Raw genomic sequence first — 18,678 nt, forward strand, 5'->3', positions numbered from 1 at the left:
TGGTACGCAGACAAACAGACTGTCTGTCTGTCTGTCAAAGCTTTCACTCCACATAGGGTGAGTGCTGACACTTTATTCAGTTTCACGATGTCCAATTGGATTTAAAGCTCTATCTCTACATTTTTTAATTATTAAAAAAAGTTTAAAAATAATAATAATACAAAAAAAAAAAAAAAAAATCAAATATAATGCTGGAACATTTGCACAGAGGCTTACATTACTTTTAAATCTCACCTTGAATAAATAGTCACATCTAAATGTTGTATTTTGTTTAAGTTTCTGTTATTTAAATATTCAAGAACATCTTAAATGAGAGAAAATTTGAATTTAATAAAGTGTAGGGAAAATGTGGTTGCACAAAGAGTTGCTAGTTGGGGAATGTGCAAGTGATTTAGTTTTTGGGGGTGGGGAGTTTAGATATGTTTTATATATTCCCAAAGGGGTTGAAGTGATTAATTAGATTTATTTAATTGTGATTCATCAATTGTTATTAGTAATTATTGTACCCCAGCTAATTAATAATTAACTGGGGTACAAACTCAAAAAAGGTAGTTTTTGTTGTATTGATTTGGTGCAGCAAATTAATATATTTATTTTGCGTTTATCCAAAACTCCTCATGTGGTATACAGCAGGTTTAGCTTCACCTGGATCACATTCACCAAATGATTGCTATTCTTGCATTTTAGTCAATAAAAAATATATTTTATGCTTTTATATTTTTAAAAGGAATTGAATTAATTGCTTATTTACATCTTGTAATGAAAATAAAGAAAATTAATCATAAGTGGTTAAGTTAAAAATTTGTAGACCGTGCCATTTTATTTTTATCTGACTCATCATCAGTCAGCCGAATAACTGACAGATTAATTGATTACTAAAATAATTGTTAGTTGCAGCCCTAAATCCCACTGAATAAATATACTCAAGTTTTCTAAAAAACAAAACAAAAAGAAAAACAAAAAAACACACACACACATTAACAGCTGGATTAATACATTTATTCAGATGTGTATCTTTCTTTATTGTGGAAGCGTATCTTCCTCAACCATATACATGACTCACTTGTCAAAATGTTATGTCTTTTGTAGAAATGCAGAACACAAAAGGACCTGACTGTGTGGATGTCTTGACGGGTTCAGGAGCCAAGAGAAAGCAGCAATTCAACGGCTGTCAGTGATCAGAGAGCTGGAGCAGATATTAGTGACTCCTGCTGTCGTTGTCTAGATGGAAATCTTGCAGCTAAAATATTCTTCTTTCATACGGTAGTCTTCCCGTCTCATCCGGGCTCCGTAACAAATATTAGATGGAAACGGCACACTGTACAAAGAAATGTGGGTTTATTCATGATGACAGGGGGGGGGGAGAGCAATTTGGTTGACAATATTATGAATTGTTTTTTGTTTGTTTGTTTGTTTGTTTTTTTCTTTTTTCATAATTTTCTGGAGTGCTGATTTTAATGGTGGGCTGGCTTTTGTTCGGTTTTAAGTTATTACTCGCTGAGGAGTTTTAATTTCCCCAAATTAGAGAGCATAAAAGATTGAAGTTTGAAGCTTACAGAAAGAAGTTCATCTTTGTTTTGTTTTATTATCACGTTTTTAACTGATGCAGTGTTTGTATTCAAATATAATATTGTATAAAATATGTAGCTAGCTTGATTATGTAAAATTCAGCTCATAGTAGTATTCAGAAAACAATCTTTCTTTTAATTACAGTCCAAGGAAGCAAAGCCATGCTGTGTGAAATAATGATTTCCTCTGATCTGGCACAAACCAAACCAGATAAAAATCCAAAAGCACAAAGCAGATAAATGGCAAAAAAACAAAACAAAATTATATTACATACCAGATGCATGAGGAAAACTACAAATATGAGTGAGAAATTTCATCGGCTGCACACAGTGATTTCACTCTTTGACTTCCTGCACTATTTATACAAAAAATAAAGGCAGAGCAATAAAACAAAACAGAAAAAAATATATATAAAACTCGGGAAGTTGAGGGCTTTCGGGGGGAGCTTTTAAGTAATGAGCGATGGGCCGTTTCGACCCGTCCTGTGGTGAAGCTGAGAAATCTTCAGAGCAATGGTCGCCAGGGGTGCCAGCATCACCTGTCCCAAACGAGAACCACGAGGTCAGAGACTGATCCCCCTGGACGTCACCTGGACATCCCCCTGGAGGGACTAACTTACAACAAACTGTTTGGTTGCATCACAACCGGGCCCATCACAGTAATGAGTGTCACCGGACAATAAATTGTCCCAGATGTTATTGCGATAAACAGTAATATTGTTGCGTGGACACCATTTTCTAGAGATAATGGTAATGACATATTTATGCCAGAGCACATTCTCAAATATCACCAAACTTTAAACTGTAAGAAGTATTTGACACTGGAACTGGAATAAACTCTAAATATATAATAAAGTACATTGACGTTTATGGCTGCAATGTGGCAAAATGTGCAAAAGTTCTGTTTTTTTTTTGTTTTGTTTTGTTTTTTGCACTGCCCTGTGTATGTGAAGATGTCACGGCTGCTGATCTTACTGCTTCCAACTGTGATTGGAGTGAGCCGCCCACCGTTTCTGCCTCTTTACCTGCGTCTCTTCAGATAGAAGTTTCCTTTCGTGGCTGTCGATGTAGATCCTGACGGTGGCTCCCTCGGCGCCCGTCCCACCCAGCCTGTAGACGATCCTGGAGCCATCAGAGAAGATGATCCGCAGACCCTGCAGTGGAAACAGATGGCTGGTTTTGTTGCCTACATCAAGTAGGCAGTGACCACGAACTTGCATACCTGGTTCCTGGTTATGGTGCTGTCCAACGGGTCGGTGTATTCGAAGTTGTCAGCTTTTTCCACCTGGTAGATTTTGTCTTCGACCGCGAATCTCTGCCTCACGAAGGACTTGTCAGAGATCAGGATCTCCAGGTCCTCCATCATGTCACACGCCGCGTCTATGTCTACGTTCTCATAGTCATATCTGGAGGGCATAGGTGAAGAAGAAGAAGAAGAAGAAATTCAAGAAATTTCATTGTATGGACTTGCAAAGCAGTGGGTTATCAGCGGATCATTGAAGAATCAAAAAAATTAAAATTATGAATGGATTCAAAGGAAGAGAAAAAAAAAACTCCTCAGTCAATGTAGTGGCTTTAATTCTCCACTAGGTGTCACTTATGTTCTCCGCTGTTCTTCTTGGAACAACTTTCTACCTGTAGGGAGCTTTAATTGGACAATATTTATATTAAACATGCTGTTGCTCATTCACCAGAGTACAACAAAATACGCAGATCAAATGAAAATCACTGATGCTTTGACAGCTCTGACACGCGCTGGCCTAGCTGTGTGAACAGCATTGAAATATGTTTTTAGGAATAAAATTCATTATGAAGAAATAATGTTTTTTTTGTAACAAAATCATTGATGACAAACTGAACATTTCTTAGAAAACGCCTCATCTTTTAATGAATTTACAAAAAAAAAAGCTCCAAAAAATGAATCGCATTGTCAATAGAATATTGAGGAGAAGAACATAATTAATACAATTTGGAATAAGGCGGTATAACAAAATGTTGAATAAGTGAAGTTCTTTATTTTGGAATAAAGTTCATCTGATATATTATTTTGTAATTTGAACGTCATATGGTTATATGACCTTTTAATGACAAATCCACAATGTCCCGTTTTCCCAGGGTATAAATTTTCATTTCTTTAGGTGTACACTTAAAAGACCTTTCTCTTAGCCACTCTTCAAAACTTCAAAAACAAAGACAGCAAAGCATCCAAATACAGTAAAAAGAGGGCTTTTTTTCCCCAGAAGGCCAGAAAGAACTAAAGAAAGTTTCTTCTCATGCATGCCTGCCCAGATGTTCAGTCATTTCAATTATTTTGTTCAAAAAAATTCTAGATCGAGTATCAGTTACAATGTGTCTGGTCCATAACTGAAGATCTATTCTGTCTATTTCTATCTGGTCAGGCTCTGTTTTCCATTATATTTAAAACAAATATTATGTTTAGAAAGGAGTTTATTTCAGTTTACTTTCACGTGTTTGACCAACGTTTTCAACCAATTACTTTCTCTCAGTTTCAGTTTCTTTATTTATTTTAAATTGGCTGCTACACTCCTAAGTTTATGGTTTGAACAAATCAAAGTTGCATCGTTTTTTACATGATTGTGAAGTTATCGGGGTATTTAAGTGTGCTGTAATGATTCAGGAGTTTATCAAATAGATTTATAATTCAGCTCATTTTTGTCTGTGTTTAAATAAAGGAAACATTTTAAGTCAATTCAACACTGTTTTTGTGTTATCGGTAGAGACTAAACTTCAGATATCGGTATCAGTATCGGAAGTGGAAATTGCTGAAACGGTACAGAAGTTAAAGCAAATCTCCACAGTGAGACAAATCAACACGTCTGTTTATGCTACTGCAATAAAATATGGAGTCATTTTTCAAATTTTTAACCCATCTTCACCGTGAAACAGGAAGGATACTGCCTGTTGCATGTCCGCCACTCACCTTGTGAAATAATTCCTTCCATATTTTAGCCAGTGATCCTTCAAAATATCCTCCACGCTCTGCCGTCTGGTCGCGATGATGGACAGCCATGCCAGCACAGCCCAAAGCCCATCCTTCTCGCGAATGTGGTCCCCACCTGTATGCATTTTAGAGTTTCCAACTCACAAACTCTAGAACCTCTTTAAATCTCACAGAAGAAGTTGTACCTGTCGCAAAGCTTTCCTCTCCGCACAAAGACAGCATCCCGGCATCCATCAGGTTCCCAAAGAACCTCCAGCCGGTGGGAGTTTCATGCAGCTCTATTTTCGTTGCTTTGGCTACTCTGTGGACAGGTCGATGAGAAAGTATTCTTGGCCGCAAACAGGAAGTGCTACTTAACTGATTGAGTGTCTTAAAAACAGGGGGTTAAGTTGATACTTGGCCAGAGTTTTACCTGTCCAACGCCGTGCTTGTGGGCATGCTGCGGGCAAAGCCTCTGACGCCCGTGTGCTGAAAGTACGGGATGCAGAAGATGTTGTCGGCTACCACAGCCACTGAGTCAGACGGGGTGACGAAGAAGCCATGCTTACCCAGGATCATGCTGCGGTCCTGGAAAGAAATCACAGGCAGAGGTTCGAAATCAAGTTCAGATTATCTGAGCATAATTGGACTTAAGAAATTGTCCCAGTTAAACGAGTTTCATTTCACTTTCTAGTATAAAATCTTAAAAAACTGAACACACCCCATCCCCATCGAACGCTGCTCCAAAGTCATACTGTCCGTCTCTCATGCTGTCAACCAGGTCTGTGGCGTACATAAGGTTCGGATCGGGCGCTTGACCTCCGAAGTCTTCCAACGGGACACAGTTAATGGCAGAATTTGCCGGGCAACCCAACTCCTCACACAGTATTCTCTTCACATATGGTCCCAGCACTGGGGAGCAGACAGAGCTACAGTAAAGGGAGGCTTGAAGACAGTCAGGATTTGAATGAGCAGAACCAGAAGCTATTTTATTTTCAGACGCTTTGATGCTTCAGAGTTGAACACATCGCTCACCTCCATGCATGGCGTCCAGCCTTATGCTGATATGATTCTCGCCAGACAGAAGATCCTTCAAAGCCGCAAAGTCAAAGATGTTCCTCAGGAGGTTGGCATAGGACTCCACAGGGTCAACTATCTCCACTGAACACAACAAACAGTAGAAACAAAACGCCATAAGTTAAAGAACAGTAGGTCGACGCCTAAAAGCTTATCTACAAGTCTGTATGCTAACTAATCTACCGAATGTCTTCTACTTTCTCTATTTGCAAGAAGTATTTGAAATTTTAAGCCTTTGGTTTAAATCCTCAGGAGTTGGTAACATTATATGGGAGGTAATTGTTGTTCTCAAATCTTGTGAAACTCCAAATCTCCCTCATGTCACCTTGCCTGGCTGACAGCTCTCCACATCAGTTTTCTGCTCATCTGTCTGTCACATAAAATCCCAACAAAAATCATTGAGCTGTGGTAATAAAGTTCGAGTTCAAGCCCGGCACACAATGCCACAAAACTTATGTGATAAACAGTTTCCTTAGGATGTTTTCACACCTGATATAGTCCGGTAGACTCAGTTCGATTGGGGACCAAAATTGCAACATCTAATACATTTTCAGCTGGTGTGGTTCACTTTCACACTCCACTGTGTCAAACGATCCAGACTAATCGAAAAACCTGTTCACTCCTTAACCTGTGGTGGGACTGAGCCAAGAACCACCGAAACCACTGAGCAAAACTTACTTCTTCACAAAATGTAAACAGAAATGGAATGGCATCAAATGGTAACGATTGTAGGATTTCTCTTTTGTCTTTGGTAAAAGACCACAAGTCATTTCTCCCTCTGACGCTTGTTTTGGTTGTATTTACCCATAATGCTCTGTGCTAGTTTGTTTCCTGCTTTTGGAGTGGCCTTTGGTCCGCTTGCATTCGCATATGCATTCAAACCACACCAGAGTTCACTTCACCAAACAGACATGTATGTTTTTAGGCAGACCAGAGTTTGCTGTTTTTGGTGTACATCAGAGTTTGATTCCACGTTCACAGCTCCACAAACGAGCCAGGCTTTCTGGGCTGGTTTAAATGCACCTATTAGACTCTCTGGCTCCAGCTCACATGTTCATGTTTTCTCCTCAGCAAATCCTTGACCCTGTTGCTTCAGGACATATTAGTGACTCCCGTCACCTGTGAAGGGTTTGAACTTGTTCTCCAGATCAAACGCCTGTTTGCCGAGCATTTTCAGATCCACACGCAATCCGGGGCAAATGGCAAACTCCTCAATGGTTCTGCTGAGCTGGTAGATTTTGCTTGTGACCTCCTCCTTGGCTGGACCTGGAAGGAATGAAGAAGAATGTTTTTCTAGCCAAATCAAAATTCATAAGTACTGTGTTGTGTTCCTCGGGGTTAGTCACCAAAGGTATCTTTTTATTATCCAGAAGAAGCTTTTGAACTATCGGTTTTAGTGTCTGACATTACTCCTCTCACGTTGCCATACCTCCATTTGCTGTGTTAAATTTTATGCCAAAGTCTCCATTGGGTCCACCAGGGTTGTGGCTGGCAGTGAAGATGATCCCACCGATGGCTTTGTATTTTCTGATCACACAGGACACCGCTGGCGTCGACATCATCCCATGGTGACCAATGATGAGGCGACCGATCTGTGGAAACGTCAGACGTTTTGAGTCGGGGCAGAGGTGATCGGAGCGGGCACGTCCCCTGTCCTTCTACATGCAAGCGGAACTAGGATTAACGCCGACACGAAGAACAAGTTCCAACACGGATGAGTGTATTCACACCCCGTATAATAAATTTGCTGAGCTAAAAAAGCCCAAGCCACTCAGAGGTGATGTAATTTAAACCCAGAGAACACAGAGAGCTTTTTACTGATGCTGACTGCGCGCCTGAAATCAGAACAGTTCGATATGTTTCTAGTGGAGCGCATCAGAGCCAAGAGCTGAAACTATTCTGCTGACTTAGAGTTTATTTTTGATGTGTACAGCTTCACTTCTTCTGCTACTTTTTGCTGTATGACTGCTGAGTTATGCTATATTGGCATTCATTGGAATTGCTCATTAATCAAAGTGATTGACAGTTTTTCATGTGAGGTCACAAAATATGCTGCTCCTTTCAGAAGACAGGAGCATCATCCATCATCTAATATGTTTAAATAAATGACTACTATTTCAATAATAAAAAAAATGCATTTGGTTTATATGTTAATTCAGTTTCTTGTCTACCTGGTAAGACAATGATTTAATCAAATGTTTTCCTTTACCCGATATTGATCAGTTTACACAATCAACTCAATAAATTGCAGTAAATAAATGATGAAGATGTGCTTTTTTTTCTCTGCCTTAATCATTTTGTTTTGCAAAAGTTAATAAAGGAACATTCTCTTCTAAAGTACAAAGCCCAAGTTGGTACCGGCAGTAAAATACCTTTTCTAGGTTTCGACTTATGAAATTCTGAAAATTTCTAGAAGTTAAACATTTTCAATGTTTGAAACTCAGAAATATTCTAGAAATAGTGGAAATTAATCTCAAAATTTCAGAGTATTTTATTTTCTAGGAATTTTTTGACTTCTTGTCAAAGCTCAGAAACGTCCAGGTTTGTTTCCAGAAGATTTCTGAGATTAATCTCAAAATGTCTGCGATTTTTTTGGCAGAAATTTACGTTTTCTCTTTTTTGTATAAATCTACAATGGCCCTTATAACTACTTTCATGCTTTGTAGTAATTGGCATAAAATGTTTCATGCTACATATGTGGCATAAGGCATTGCAAATTGGATTGGATCAAATTTTCGATCATTACATAATGCAGTTTGTTTCACTACATTTTGAGATCTGATTTTACTATTATTACTACATACCACAGTTCCGAGGTTAACTCAAATACTTGGAATAAATAAAATAAATTATAAATAAAATAATATTAACTTCCTGCCCAAGCTACAGGGGAAAAAATAATTAAATGTTACTTCAGTCACAAGTGGTCAAATAAAGTTCAAGTCGGGGTCAGTTTAAAACGAGACAATTACTTTTTAAGTCATGAACACAGAGATGGACGTAGTTAATGGAGCAAACACCTGTTGATTTCAGCAGAAGCTTTTATGTGCTACTTGTGTAGAATATCATCGCTTCATGCTGTTCTGCTCCTCTGAAAGCTAATATTTGTTGGCTAACTAGCTGGTCTCGGTTAGCCAGCCAACTTTACTTTATGTCTTTCCAGGGACTTGGCTGTCATTCTGGTAAACACCAGAAATGAGAACGAAATCTGTGAAACAGGGAAGGGAGAAGCAGCTTTTAGTCAAAGTGCTGATTTCTGAACTATCTCTGGAATTTTGCCGGAGGGATTTTAAGCCACTAAAAATGTATGGAAAAGAAAAAAAAAGATGCTTTTTAAAACTGGCCCAAGCCGTTTCCAATTCCAGTCCTACAACTTTTAGATCCGTCTCTGTGTCAACACGCCTAAATCATAAATATTGCACATAATTAGCATAATAGCAGGACACAGTTGAAAGTTGAGTGGATGAGGAAGTAATTAGTGATTTCATTCAGATGTGTTGGTCTTGGAACAACTAAAGCTTGGAGGATGCCAGTGATGAAAGACGAAAGTTTGACGTCTAGCTTTTTATGTGGTCCTCTGGAATCCAGACGGCAAAATGCATGAATCTTTTTTTTTCCATTTCTGCAATCAGATAAACATCAGATCCTTGCATTTTTTTTCAAAGTCAATGCTTAACTGAGTTTATTGTAAATTTTTTACAAAAATGGTCAAAAACATTGGGTTTAAATGACTGCTAACCCACACCTGTAGGTGGCAGTGTTTTTTACACTGCTCCCTCAACCTTACTAATGTCAATTGTAGTCCGTGACGTATATGATGAGTAACAAAAAGTCACAGTTGATGATACATGTAAATGCAAATATTACAAAATCACTTGGAAATATTTTTAAATCAATTCCACAAAAGCAGGGACTTTGATAGAAATCGGAAAAACACTCGCAAAATATTGTAGGACTGTTCAAACTGAAAACATTATTTAATTTTAAGAAGTACTCATTTAATGCAGAGACAGCTGTTTTCTCTCGTTGAACAGTTTGTTAATACTGTTTCATTGAGACGTTGTGGCACATCCAACCAGACATGTGAGAACATTCCTGATCTTGATACGACTCCCAAATGAAAATGGATTTGACAACATAAAATCTAAATAAAATACATGGAAGTTTCTGGTTGTAAAGTGACAAAATGCTGAAGATTAAAAAAAAAAAAAAAACTTTTGCAACACAGCCAAGCTCTTTCATGCGCTTCATACGATCAAGTGATGGGGCAGGTGACGCCGACATGCACACAGTTATTTGTAAACAGAGTCACCAGTATTTTGTGTGTGCAGCCATCCACTTTTTTAGTGATCACACACACGCGCATGCACTCACGCAAACACACACTGACTGACCCCGTTGGCGGCTGCCATCTGAACGAGGACCCCGATAGCCGTTCTGTTGAAGAAACGTCCGTCTCCTCCCACCACCAGGGTTGCACCCTGACGGTCGGGCAGGTCTATGGAGGAGAAAATACTCTGGATGAAGTTGTGCAGATAGTTCCTCTTGGACTGAAACACATAAACCTTCTTCCTGAGGCCGCTGGCTCCTGGTCTCTGGTCGGGGTAGGGGGCCGTAGGGAAGGTCAGGACCTGCAGAGGCCCGTTCTCCATCGCTTTAAAATGAGGATCCAACTTGAAGTTCCATGCAGAGAACACCTTTCCCTCCCCCTCTGTCAGCCGCAGTAATGAGCTCTGAGGAACAGAATGGACAGTGAAGAGCTCGACTCCTCCTATTATTTCGCTGGGCTACAGAAGGACTTCTGCAGCTCAAAATAACCTTCGCAAACTAATGTGTGTGCAGAGGCAGGGTGGTAACTGAAGACGCTCCTTCACACATGTGCAGGGAGATCACTGTCAGGGCTCCAGGCCCGGTCAGAGAAAACTATGTGTGTGTGTGTGTGTGTGTGTGCGCGTGTGTGTGTGTGTCAGACTGGGGGGTTATTTATCAGCGTGTGAAAGGATGCAGCTGTGCTCCTGGTAATGATGTGCAAAAACAGGGATGGCATTTCTCATCTCATCCACAAGCAGCAGCATGCACACATGACTTACAGAAACCTGAAACACACAACAACAACAAATAAAAACATATTTAGCACAATCACAGTAATTGGTAATAAGAGGCAGAACAACACTGCTCTCTACTGGTTGTTAAATGCTCGACCAAAATGGCACAAAGTGCTAAGGTAGAAATAGCCACCATAGCTGCAACAATTTGTTGGAGAAAAAGGAAATATAATCAGTGGAGGTTGTTAGCAGACAAAAGTTGTGCTCGAGTGAGAGAAGTGCTACTTTAACTTATTTCTGCTCAAGTAAATGTAAAACGTACTCGACCATGAAGTTAGTCAAGTAAGAGCAAAAAAGTATTGGGTAAAAAGGCGACTTGAGTACCAAACGATGAAACTCCAATCATTTAATATTTAAAAATGACATCTTCAGATGATCATGTGGACGTTATGTGAAAATGTTGGCATTTTAAACACCAAAAAATGAAAATAATTCATATTAATGACATAAAGTAAAATTCTATAAATAACATAAAATAAAACCCAAATAAATTTACGAAACTTTAACAAAAACTGCAGGTGTGTCTGTGCCTGATGAGGTTTTGGTTAAAACAAGCTGGTTCTTCATTCAGCGAAGTCACTCGCAGTGAGTAGAGTATCCATAAAGTTTAATGAAGAAAGAGTCGTGACACTTCATAGGGACAGCATAGTAAAAAAAAAAAAAAAGTTTGTCAAGTAAACAAAAAAGAGAATAAACATCTGACTTTAAAACACGGAGTTAATTTGTCACATGTAATCAAAATAAGTTTGTCAAACTTACTTTATTTACATTTGTTTAACATGGCAACCCAATGGACTTAATATATTTACTTGGATAAATTTAGTGTGGCTCCTTGTGACAAAGGGGCTTTTATTTGATTGTTTACAATGAGTGTAACAACTAGCAGGTGATGGACCAGCGATGGACAGTGGCATCAGAGGGAGTTGACAGAGTCCATAGGACAGATGGACATCTGTGTGAAAGCGAAGGAGTGAGACGCCTTTCGTCCTGACCTCCACTGTATGCCTCTCCTTCGCTCTGAGCGCCCATTGGCTCTCACGCGTGAGTACCTCTCATTGAGGTTGGTGTCGCCACAGGAGCTGAACCACCACCCCCCTAAAAGTGAAGGAGATGATGAGTTGTCCAGACATTAGGACCTCTTATGAAATTCTGCCAGGTGGGAAACGTCTGCTTTACCTGATTGGGGGTGGGAACATCTGGATGCCCAGTGGCGGCCGTTGTCTCTGTCCTTGGTGGAAAACACCAGTCCCGTGTGGTTGCTCAACGCGTTGGGCAGACTTCCAGACAGATAAACGAGTCGTATGGCATAGTTGCTCTCCGGGCCTTCCAGGTAAAATCTGTATTCGATAAAGTGTCTGTTCTGCTTCCAGTCTTCCAGCTGGATGTGAAGGACAGAGTTCCCCTGCGAGGCAATGGAGTACATTTTCTTGAGGCCCAGCCAAAACTCACCTGTGAGAGAAAGAGTAGGCAACAAGTTTACCAGGGAGACAGAAACACAGGACCTGGGACGCATGTTAAAATGAATCGTTTTGTGACAGAAAATGGGCCCTTCACAAATAATTATGAAACGTTTACCACAAATAATTCGACACATGATCTGTACAAGTTGATGGAAATCAAATTTGTTAAAAAGTAAATACAAAAAAATAACAGTTACAACAACAAGGTTGCAGAATTGCACACACTATTAAACTCATCCTTTGTTGAACTATCTTTTGATTTAATTTTAACATTTTGTTTTCTTTGGTAAGAGTCTGTCAGGATCCTACAATATGCATAGAGTCACATTTCCAAAATGCCCAAAACATCTGTGGCTTATTTTAGTGTCAGGTCTGCAGAAAGGCAATACTCCCGCAATATTTATCTAAGCCTTGCGGGTCTTTGAATGGCATTAAAATTCAAGTAAGTGGCCCAAAATGTCATCATGTCCATCATGATGACACAACAAGGCAACATAGAGACACACAAGCAAAAACAACCAGGCACACACACTCACACCTAAAGACAACTTAGAGCCTATCAGTCATGTTTTTTGGACTGTGGAAGGAAAACATTGTTGCTGCAACTAAACAGCCTTTGTCCCAAAATGTATGCAATGTATACATTTAGCAGAGACGCATTTTATGGCAACACAGACCTCATGTATGTCACAGAACCTGACGTTTGATCAAGTGTAATGTCTTTCTTCACATTTAAATAAAGATAAAGCCTACTTTAAATGTAGCAGCATTATGTGGCAAGATAACACTGAAGTGGTCAACTTATTGTATTAGACAAATCTCAGAGATTAGCTTGCGGAATCAGATCATTCAAACAGTCTCTCACCTTGCAACTCTCCAAATCCATTTTCATACTTTTCCCATGGTTGATCAAAATTCACTGATCCGTCTCTTCTTTGCTGGATAACCGTCGCTCCACGACCTAAAGGCAAGAACGGTCAGGAACTGCACAGTAAAACGACAGCCATTTTTTAAAAATCACCAAATGTATGTAATACAGAAATCTTTTTGAAACCTTAAAAATATGTATTTTTTCTTTTCACTATCAAAAAGCTTTATCAAAGCTTCATAAGCTAAAACAGTTGAAAGTACCACATCTGTTGTTGATCCTTACAGTAAGGCTTGCAATAAATCCTGAGCTGGGCATTCAAACAATCAGCGTAAATTCCTGATCGGTGGTTTATCCAGCAACTTACGGATCCAAAATCAGTCTAAATGCTGCCGTGTGGGAAGAAATGTGGCATACCTCTGCTCATGTCACAAGATACCATGAAGGGCTCTGACCCATTGGGTTTGATGGTGTAGGTCCCGTTTGCCCGTTCCCCTCTGTCAAACAACTCGCTGCAGTCTGACGGGAAATATACTGCAAAAAGAATTACAGAAAAGAAATTAAAGAAGGAAAATATAAACAAAAGGAACAAGAGGACACATAGGGGGAAAAAATTTTTCCTTCCCCTGATGTTGCAGGAGAGAGGATGGAATATTGTTGTTGTTAGGCTAGCGTTAGCAATATTTACAGAATATAAATATTCTAAACATAGTGGATACACCAGTGAGTTAACATTTCTAACAGACAGCCAAAACTGTAGCAATTTCCTAAATCAAGAAGAGAGAAAAAACAATCATTTAATGCAATTCCTTTCTGCTGGATTTCTGATTCACATGGCATGCTGGGAAAAAGCAAGGCTGTTCATATTTAGCTCACCGTCATCCGTTGTAACAGAAATGCAACAAAGATAAAAAAGGAAAACAAAAAAAAAATCCTCAGTCAGGTTGAAACACAACAGCCACAATTTTCAGATCAGCTATTTTCTTCGGTTTCTCTTTGAATCGGGTTTAATAGTAGCTTTTATTTGTTCTTTGAAGCTTCTAAACCTGGTGCTTGACCTGGGTCTGAATCAAAAATAGTAGCTTCTCTTATAATCAGGATCTAGTTGTGGATTGAAGAGACGCAGTCCCTTGTTGTGAATCCATTTGCAGAAAACATCTCAGAGTCTACGCCGGATTTTAAGCTCTGAAGTCGGCCATTGAATCTTTAAATCTTCTTCTGTTTACTGTTTATCTCACTCGTCGTGGTGCTGCTGCTGGTGTCTGAGGTCAGGAAGGGGGCGGCTGTTGGTAATTCAGACACGGAGATCTCTGACACCTTCTCAAAGGTTTCCTGGGCCGATGTGCCGACTGCCAGCTGTGAAGACAGAACAACACTTCAGTTTGCAGTCATAACCGACGCATCCACTCGTAGTGGTTCAGCAGAAAAACATATCATGTGCTCTGAAAATACTCATTTTATTTGCAGACATTAATGTGCTGAAATTGATGGGAGATTTGGAGCGTTTACTTTCTCCTCCAGCAGCTGGATCTTCATGGTCTGGTGGTCCAGATGCCTCCCTTGTTCCACCATGGCTGCCAGCAGGTTATTAATGCTCTGCTCCTGGCGCTGGATCACTTCCTGCTCAACAAGTGAATTACATTTATGATTATTAGATTCCTGTAAATATGAACTGTATGGAGAGCCAAGAGAGGGAGGGCGGAGATGAGGGGAAAAAGTTAAACTTGTTAAAGTTTGTGTTCTGTAGCTGCTGGGGATTCACAATGCACCACCTCGCTGTGCTCACAGCAGTACTGACAGGTAGCTTTTGACGCTTCAGACGCTTGTTTTAGGCCACAGATTTAAAAAAAAAAAATTGATTAAATAGCTCTGGTTCAACAGACATAATATTTCACTTACAACATGAGAAAAATGACTTTTTATTGGTGATATAATCAGTCAATGCAGCCCATACTTTTTTCAATCAGTATTAAGGAGTTGTTGATTTGAAACAAGCTACTCCATCTTGCTAAAAAGTTGCTTGTAAAGTAGTTTTGTGTTATTTGAAGAGTATTTAGACGTCTGCACTAGAAATTTGATCAGAAATACTTGTGATCTTGCACTTAAAAAAAGTATTTTGAAAACTTTTTTTGTATCTTCTGTTATTAATCTATCAACCTGACATGGGTATCAAAACTGGAAATTGGACCAAGACCTAATCGAGTGAGTGTGTTTATAGCTTTGGTGGGTTAATTTTTTGGCCCCTATTTAGCTCCATACTATAAAATGAAGCCAAATGCAGAATGAGAACAAGAGTTTGCTTGATGAGAAAAAGTCTCGGTTTGATTATTTTTATAAAACATGTGGAGACTTTAGGGTTTATGCCCAAAATCATCAAACTTTTCCCCTTGTTGTATGACTTTATGCCATTTAACAAGGCATCAAATCTGAACACAGGTCACTCACTCTGAGGCTGTTGATCTCTGCTGCCTGCCTGACTGTCACCAGGTCCACAGTCAGGCTGCTCAGCTTCTCCTCCATGAGTTCCACTTTGTTCAGAAGTTGGCCACGAGGCTCTCCTTGGCTGATCCCAGCTTGACCTCTCCCAGCGACTCCTTTGTGCTGAGCACGGCGGCGGTTTGCTTCAGCTCCTCCTCGCCCTCCTTGATCTCCCCGGCCAGCGCCGTCAGCCGGACGAAGGAGCGGTCGAAGATGCTCAGCTTCTGGAAGATGGTGCTGATCTGCCCCTTGGTCTTCTGCACGAACTCCCGCATGCTCTGGCCGAGCTCCAGGAGGCCACTGGACAGGAGGTGCACATCGTCCAGGGGAGCAAACAGCGAGCGGGTTTCAGGCAGGGCCTCCTGGCTGCTGTCACAGGGGACGGGCACGGAGGCCAGGACCAGGAGAAGCACGACAGGAACCGGCGTTGTTTTCATGTTTCTCCCCCCGCCCCTGGTGTTTGTCTGAGCTGTCAAGCTATCAGCTGGCTCCTCGGACAAAGAGCCACTGGGTGAAAATTCATAGCTTTATCCTCCCTCTGGGATCAAGTCAATGATTAATCCTGATCAATATGACGGGATTTAAGCAGAGCGACGACAACATCAACAAAAAAAGTCAAAGATTGATGTGTTTTTGGTGTCATTTATGGAAAAGGCAGGCTAGAGATTACACCTTTGTCCCACTACATGTTTTTGAATTGAATCAACTGCAGGAAGACGTAAAGGTCTTAAACATTAATGTACATCGTGTCAGTATGTAGCACAAGCAAGTGACGATGTTACCTTCAGGTCGCCACAAGAATGCTATATGTCACATTAAATAGGACTGGAGAGAAATTTGATTTCATAGTTGGGCGTCTGTCTCTTTAAGAAGCTCCTGCTCTTTCTGAAATCTCCACCAGTGTTTTTGAAAGCCTACGTCAACAACTCAGAGGAGCTCAGATTTCTTCCTCCGGAGGCCTCTCTCAACCCAAAACCCTTTGAATGTGAAGAATCTGCGGTCTTGTTCACGAGTGATTCGTTTCAGAGCCTGTTACATGACGAGGCCGTTTCAGCGAACCAACAAGCTTTCAGAACGGTTATGGTTGCAGCTGATTTGTGCTCGAGGACGATGCCAGCTGGGACAGACATCTGAGCGAACCGAGAAACGTCTTCAGATTCCTCCATCTGTTCTACGTTTCTGAGGTGCTTTTGCCAAAGGTCTTCCCTCCCCCACTGAGACTGCGGCAAACATTTACAGTCAAAGAATCTACTAGTAGAATAACTGCAAGGTTTTTTTTCTCCCCCCTCAACATGCACAGAATAACCGAATGAGGCTTAGATTTCTTTCACTTTGCAATGTGAAGAAATGTTGCACTATCCTCCTTTCTCTGACAGTAGCATTCCCAATCACCCAAAATGCTCATTTGGAAGGCAGAACTATATATTTTTTGACATATTTTACTTTCCTGCCCTGAAAATCTACATCTACACATTGAGAACCGACAGCACATTTCTCAAGTTGTGCTTTAATATTATTCCGAACTGGTTTCATGCCCCATATCTAAATATGATTGAGCTGTAAATCTGTCTCTGAGACCAAATTTCAGAAGATTTTTTTTTCTTGCAGTTTGGCCAAACTAACAGCAGCATGTGGTCAGTCTGTCAGCAGTTTTATTTTTTCTCCAATAAAGGTTTTTTTTTTTTTTTTCTTTTCCTCCCTCTGATCAAACCACAATCCCTCTCAGAGTCACTTGTCTGCTGGTAATGGAAAAAAAGAGGATCTTTTACTAATTCCTTTTCCATTCATGGCAAATTGCAGTTCTTTACTCAGCATTTCATGAGTGTTGCTGTGTTTGTTTTGCTTTGGACTTAGACTGAATTATCCACAGAGACGTTTGTGGGTTGAAATTGATGGGAAATGCAGTTCCTGTAGGACTGTCGGGCCCTGAGCAGAAGCACAGACACAGTAAAAATAAATGGGAAGGAGAAATTTACAAGAAACAGACAATTAAAAAAAAAAAGTGAAGAGACTTATTGGACCATAACAGGGTTTTGATGTGCTGGGACACTTAAAAACAGACATTATATCTCACTGTCCAATATTTTTCCTTAAAGTTTGGACAAAACCAAGGTTTTGGTCCCTGCAATTATTTATTATGAGTGGGAAAAAAGTGGGAAGAAGGTCAGAAGAGTTGTTGCAGAAACCTGAAGCCATTATGCAAGAAGCGCCCAATGGGTCCGCTCTGCACAGAAACACAAACAAACTCTCTTGGCATGAACTCCTCCCAGACAGACGGGTTGGGATGCTGTTGTCAGCCTCGTAAGGCGACTGTGGCCAAACATTTCTTATCCAGTATCATCATATCTGCAGATATTTTTAGAGTGATGGCTTCTTCCTCCCCGAGTGGCATTTGTCCCCATGTAGGTACAGTGGACTCCTTCGTGTTCGCAGTTTCGCATTTGTGGACTTTTCCATGGAATGAAGCTCCAAATTATTCATCGAAAGTTTGTGCAGTTTTTCATAAAGTACATCTAAAATATTAAAAAGAAAATACAACTCAGGAAGCTGATACTTTGGCGCAACGTTATTTGACATGCTACTGGCTGGCTCTGGCAAAGGAGCCAATCAAAAGGCGACATTCATTGTCCTTTGCGCTGATTGGCTGTAGCCCAAAGACTGGAAATACAGAATACTGCGGATGTTAGCGTCTGTGGCAGTAATGTGCATTGTGGTGCATTTTATGTAGGGGTGCACTGATAATTAATCGGTCCAGAGTTCCTTAGTTTTGGATGAACAGCCCATGATTAGATTAGATAATTAGATTGTCTGCATTCAGAAAGTCTGAAAATCCGCCATCATCCCTTCTTGTTCTCCCATGACAAAGGGCTAACAGATGTCTGGGTGCTATTAAAATATACTTAAATCAACAAGGATTTATTGAGTTTATCTATTTGCAGGTGAAAAAAACATGCATGCAAGGTTCTGGACATTAACAGAAGCAACAACGCTGAAAGTTTGAGTTTAACAAAATCCAGCAGTTGACATGTATGACCTCAAAGTAAGTGATAGGTTTTACCACAACATATCTACCCGCAGAGGTCAGGCAGACTTGACCCATATGTCATTATGATCCTCTGGTATTATAAAGCGTTGGCCGTAGATGCTGGTCACGTTCCCAGAGAGGATCCTCAAAGAATGG

At 40.2% G+C, this 18,678-nt stretch overlaps 1 protein-coding gene and 1 pseudogene across 2 annotated transcripts; both read right to left on the reverse strand.

The window, feature by feature from the left end:
* Nucleotides 1–985: 985 nt before the first annotated feature.
* LOC129361988 (phosphoglucomutase-1-like) lies at nt 986–11,339 on the reverse strand. Of its 2 annotated transcripts, none has more exons than XM_055033275.1 (11): nt 9,981–11,339; nt 7,016–7,178; nt 6,706–6,852; nt 5,545–5,670; nt 5,231–5,421; nt 4,943–5,097; nt 4,716–4,831; nt 4,510–4,645; nt 2,791–2,974; nt 2,594–2,722; nt 986–1,318 (listed from the first exon to the last, which is right to left on the reverse strand). In XM_055033275.1, exons 1-11 carry the CDS (start codon nt 10,236–10,238, stop codon nt 1,301–1,303), a joined length of 1,623 nt encoding a protein of 540 aa, XP_054889250.1. In that variant the 5' UTR covers nt 10,239–11,339; the 3' UTR covers nt 986–1,300. The 2 variants fall into 2 exon arrangements, with proteins under 2 accessions (XP_054889250.1, XP_054889249.1); XM_055033274.1 differs by having other exon boundaries at nt 986–2,107.
* A 93-nt stretch (nt 11,340–11,432) lies between these two features.
* LOC129361991 (angiopoietin-related protein 3-like) lies at nt 11,433–16,078 on the reverse strand (annotated as a pseudogene).
* Nucleotides 16,079–18,678: the final 2,600 nt, after the last annotated feature.

This window comes from Poeciliopsis prolifica, unplaced genomic scaffold (assembly GCF_027474105.1).
Source record: "Poeciliopsis prolifica strain line A6 unplaced genomic scaffold, Auburn_PproV2 SCAFFOLD008, whole genome shotgun sequence".
Lineage (NCBI taxonomy): Eukaryota > Metazoa > Chordata > Actinopteri > Cyprinodontiformes > Poeciliidae > Poeciliopsis > Poeciliopsis prolifica.